This window comes from Aquarana catesbeiana, linkage group LG01 (assembly GCF_042186555.1).
Source record: "Aquarana catesbeiana isolate 2022-GZ linkage group LG01, ASM4218655v1, whole genome shotgun sequence".
Taxonomy (NCBI): domain Eukaryota; kingdom Metazoa; phylum Chordata; class Amphibia; order Anura; family Ranidae; genus Aquarana; species Aquarana catesbeiana.
Genome location: NC_133324.1, coordinates 962,606,867 through 962,612,561, shown reverse-complemented (window position 1 = coordinate 962,612,561; position 5,695 = coordinate 962,606,867). Strand labels below are relative to the sequence as shown.

The 5,695-nt window shown below is 41.2% G+C and overlaps 1 protein-coding gene across 1 annotated transcript; it reads right to left on the bottom strand.

The window, feature by feature from the left end:
• Positions 1–1,654: 1,654 nt before the first annotated feature.
• On the bottom strand, positions 1,655–2,641 carry LOC141128732 (olfactory receptor 5P68-like). The gene has a single exon (XM_073616189.1). It carries the CDS (start codon positions 2,639–2,641, stop codon positions 1,655–1,657), a length of 987 nt encoding a protein of 328 aa, XP_073472290.1.
• Between the last annotated feature and the right edge of the window lie 3,054 nt (positions 2,642–5,695).

Below are 5,695 nucleotides of genomic sequence, written 5' to 3'. Positions count from 1 at the left end.
TTGCTAGATCCTGGAGAAAACCTTTGATCCCATTTGAACTGGTAAAATCTAAACTGACATGGATCATGATTAATGAATGCCTGTCGGCGATCCTTTCGGATAAACAACAGGCTTTCGACAGGATCTGGGAACCATGGTTGACATACCTATCTGCGGGCTTTGATAACTAATGGATCTCAGAGAAGATCCCTAGGGGTGCACTCAACCCCAATTCTTCCCCCCACCTCTTCTTTTCTTCTTCTTCTGCCCCTTTGCTCTTTAATTTTTCCTCTCTCCACATTTATTAGTTTATGTAGGTTCTCCTGTCTGGTGTTATTGCCCTCGCAATATTAGCAAAGAATCAAGAAGCGATAGTAGCATAGCTGCTTGAAAGTGGGGGGCATTGGGGGTTGGGAGAGTAGATCCCATCTGGGGTGGACGGGTGGGCTCCCGGTGCCACAACCCCTCTACAAGGAACACATAAGTGATAAAGTAACGATTCTGGGGCAACTAAAATGTAAGGACAGACAGATGTAGAACTGATATACTCACCAGTAAAAATGTTACATTTTGCTATATGTACTGTGTGTAGGCCATGTTGGCCGAGTTCTGTTCTCTCAATCTCTTCTACATTGTTGTTTATATTTGAGCAATATGTATTGTATATTTTTTTATACACTATATTCAATAAAAATATTGGAAAGTAAAATAGAAGTATGGGTTTTAAAAAAAACAAACCTACATACTCACCTAGATGGATGCAGCATTGTTTCAGTGCTGCATTGGTCTACCTCAGCTTCTAATTCTCAGAACTGAGTGATCAAAGACCGCTGATTGCTCAGTTCTCAGTCTTCATTGAGCAGAGAGTCAATGATTGTCAGTCACCAACTCTCTTTGCACCTTCAGTGCACACTGGAAGGGGTTGGGAGCATCTGGCTCAGTCTCCCAGTAGTTTGTTGAGAGGCTGAGTCATCTGCCGGTCCAGGCATATGGGTGGATTCCACCTGTTGGCTGAAAATGAGTGACAGTGGTGCAGAACAAGCTGAATTCCTGTGATCCCAGGAGAAGTATAGCCAAAAAAAGCTTTGCCTGAGTATGGGGATACCACATGTGTGAGACTTTTTCACAACCTAGCATCATAGGCACAAAATCCAAGGAGCGCTTTCAGGCATTCTAGGGGCATAAATTACACATCCAATTTCTTGACTACCTATCATATGTTTGAATGCCCTAAAGCACTAAAATAGTAGAAACATTCACAAAATCACAAAATTTTGAAGAGTAAACACCCCAAAGTAAAATATTTGTTTTTTACACCCACCTACAGGCTTAGTCATAGAGGTCTCTATGGCAGTTTGGCGGAAGGTAGAATGTGTTAGAGGGGTGTGGCTTCTTAAAGAGACAAGCTGAAGCCGTTTCTTCATAGATTTTGACTGAGCTGATTATCGGTGTGTAGCTCTCCACATCTTCTGCCAGTCAAGCATGGTAAGTCTAGAATGGGGAAAAAATCCACTGTAGAAACACCACAGGCGACTCTGGTGACTATACTTGCCCTTTAACATTATTAAATTGTAGCAATCCAACTTGTACAGTAAATGCAAAATGTTTTTTACTGTTTTCAAAACAATAATATAATAAAAGATCATGTTGACTAACTTTTAGTATGTAAAAATGTTTATTTTTTATGTAATAAATGTTTATTTTTGTATTGTACTTTAACAATGACATACTGTTTCATTTCACTTATTGTGGCCTGTAGTGCTTTATGAAAATCCTTGTTCCTTAGGGTATAAATGATGGGGTTTATGAGTGGAGTCACTGATAAGTAGATGAAGGACATCCCTTTATAGACCTGGAGGTATTTATTATTCCTCGGCACGACGTATAAAGTAAACATCATGGCAAAATATATACCCAAGACCAGCAGGTGGGAGCTGCAGGTGGAGAAGGCTTTCTTTCTTCCCTTGGATGACTTTATCCTGAGGACGGCGATTATGATAAAGGTGTACGATACAACAGCAGCTACAAAAGGTGCAGCAGACAGTACACTGCTAATGACTAAGATAAGAAACATAAGAGGTGCTATGTCTGAGCATGCAAAGACCATCAGGGTGGTGAAGTCACAATGGAAGTGGTTGACTCTAACGGGGCCACAAAATTCAACATTAATTAAGAAATAATATACTGTCACCTCAATCACAGAGGAAATCAACCAAAACCCAATCACTAAATACAGACACAGTCTATTATGTATGAGAGCGGAATATCTCAGAGGCTGACAGACAGCAAAATACCTGTCATAGGACATCATCACATACAAAAAGGACTCCACAATCGACACACCTCCCAACATGCTCAATTGGACAATACAGCCAAGATAGGAGATGACCCCAATTTCCGAGAGCAAGTCATGCAGCATCCGCGGGACCAGATTTGTAGTGTAAAAAAACTGACAGAAAGTAAAATTACTGATCAGGAAGTACATAGGGGAATGGAGATGAGGACTTTTATTCACCAAAAAGATTATCAGGAGGTTCTCAAAGCAGGTAAATATGTAGATAGCCAATAAGAAGAGGAAAAGTGGAATTTTGTAGGCAGAGAGGTTTTCAAATCCAACGATCCAAATCTCAATCATAAGTGTTTGATTCTTTAGGTGGGTCATCTGTGAACAAGAGTATCGGAAATAGTGTTATTAAACGCATCACACCCGTACATCCCTCATATACCAGAACAATTTTCACACATTTCTGTATTCGCCCTATTTCTAATAATATTGCAATCACTTAAGAGAACAAAGTAATACATACAATATATATATATATATATATATATATATATATATATATATATATATATATATACACACACACAGTATATATACACACACTATGTTTCCTAAAGTATTGGGATGCCCCTCCAAATCATTGGATTCAGCTTTTCCAATCACCTCCATGGCTGCAGGTGTATAAAATCAAGCACCTAGGCATGCAGATGGCTTCTACAAATATTTGTGAAAGAATAGGTCGCTCTCAGGAGCTCCGTTAATTCAAGTGTGGTACCGTCATAAGTCCATCCATGAAATTTCCTTGCTAGTAAAATATTCCATGGTCAACTGTTAGTGGTGTTATAACAAAGTGGGAAGCAACTATGAACCACAGCAACTCAGCCACAAAGTGGTAGGCCATGTAAAAATGACAGAGTTGGGTCACCGCATGCTGAAGCTCACAGTGCTCAGAAGTTGCCAACTGTCTGCAGAGTCAATAGCTACAGACCTCCAAACTTTGTCTGGCCTTCAGATTAGCACAACAACAGTGCTTAGAGAGCTTCTTTGAAAGGGTTTCCAGGGCCGAGCAGCTGCATCCAAGCCTTACATCACCAAGTCTAACGCAAAGCGTCAGATGCAGTGGTGTAAAGCACGCCACCACTGGACTCTAGAGCAGTGGAGACGTGGTCTCTGGAGTGACAAATCATGCTTCTCTGTCTGGCAATCTGATGGACGTGTCTGGGTTTGGTGGTTGCCAGAAGAATGGTACTTGCCTGACTGTATCGTGCCAAGTGTAAAGTATGGTGGAGGGGAAATTATGGTGTGAGGTTGTTTTACAGGGGTTGGGCTTGGTCCCTTAGTTCCAGTGAGGGGAACTCTTAAGGCATCAGAATACCAAGATATTTTGAACAATTTCATGCTCCCAGTTTGGGGATGGCCCCTTCCTGTTCCAACATGACTGCCCACCAGTGCACAAAGCAAGGTCCATAAAGACATGGATGAGCGAGTTTGGGGTGGAGGAACTTGACTGGTCTGCACAAAGTCCTGATCTCAACCCGATAGAAACACCTTTGGGATGAATTGGAGTGGAGACTGCAAGCCAGGCATATATGAACATCCTGTCAGCAAGTGGTTGCAGATGGAGTCATGTGACCACCTTTACTTAAGTGAAAAGGACCACCCCACTGTTGCCACCCACGGTGGTTTCTGGGCTTTCCCGCTCCTCAAGGAGACCAAGACCATGGTAAACTGTTGGCATAGCTAAACACAGTACATATGGAATAACATCCATTCCCCAATCTCCTGTGTGACTAATGAATAGACATGTGCGGTTCATTTCATTCTGAATTGAAATTCGGGCAACTTATAGTTATTCATAAAATATGGATGTATTTACATAGTTACATAGTAGGTGAGGTTGAAAAAAGACACAAGTCCATCAAGTCCAACCTATGTGTGTGATTATGTGTCAGTAATACATTACATATCCCTGTATATTGTGGTCATTCAGGTGATTATCTAATAGTTTCTTGAAGCTATCAATGCTCCCCACTGAGACCACCGCCTGTGGAAGGGAATTCCACATCCTTGCCGCTCTTACAGTAAAGAACCCTCTACGTAGTTTAAGGTTAAACCTCTTTTCTTCTAATTGTAATGAGTGGCCACGAGTCTTATTTGAATCTCTAAATTACAATAGTAACAAATTTAAACAAATCCAAAATTCGATGATGCTTAAATAGCTGTACCTTTGCCACAATAGTTGACATGACAGATGTAAACCCAGAAGTGATGTACTACACATAACTTCCAGGTTCATCAGTCACAAGGGGGATCAAGGAATGGAAGTTACAACTCCCAAAGCTCTGACAGTTTACCATGGTCTCAGGCTTCACGATGGAACATGAGAACATGGTGGGAAAGGGGGGGCACCTTCAGAACCCCATAAAAGTGATCTGGTAGCAATGAGCTGCTTTAACCCATTGAGTACAAGACATGCAGTCAGGTCCATACATATTGGGACATTTACACAATTCTATTCTTTTTGGCTCTATACACCACCACAATGGATTTAAAATGAAACGAACAAGATGTGCTTTAACTGCAGACTTTCAGCTTTAATTTGAGGGTATTTACATCCAAAACATCCAAATCAGGTGAACAGTGTAGGAAATACAACAGTTTGTATATGTGCCTCCCACTTTTTAATGGACCAAAAGTAATAGGACAGATTAACAATCATTCATCAAACATTCACTTTTTAATACCTGGTTGGAATTCCTTTGCAGTCAATTACAGCCCGAAGTCTGGAACACATAGACTTCACCAGACGCTGGGTTTCATCCCTGGTGATGCTCTGCCAGGCCTTTACTGCAACTTTCAGTTCCTGCTTGTTCTTGGGACATTTTCCCTTCAGTTTTGTCTTCAGCAAGTGAAATGCATGCTCAATCAGATTCAGGTCAGGTGATTGACTTGGCCATTTCATAACATTCCACTTCTTTCCTTTAAAAAAGTCTTTCTTTGCTTTCACAGTATGCTTCCGGTCATTGTCCTTCTGCACTGTGAAGCGTCGTCCAATGAGTTCTGAAGCATTTTGCTGAATATGAGCAGATAATATTGCCCGAAACACTTCAGAATTCATCCTGCTGCTTTTGTCAGCAGTCACATCATCAATAAATACAAGAGAACCAGTTCCATTGGCAGCCATACATGCCCACGCCATGACACTACCACCTCCATGCTTCACTGATGAGGTGGTATGCTTTGGATCATGAGCAGTTCCTTTCCTTCTCCATACTCTTCTCTTCCCATCACTCTGGTACAAGTTGATCTTGGTCTCATCTGTCTATAGGATGTTGTTCCAGAACTGTGAAGGCTTTTTTAGATGTTGTTTGGCAAACTCTATACTGGTCTTCCCATTTTTGAGGCTCACCAATGGTTTACATCTTATGGTGA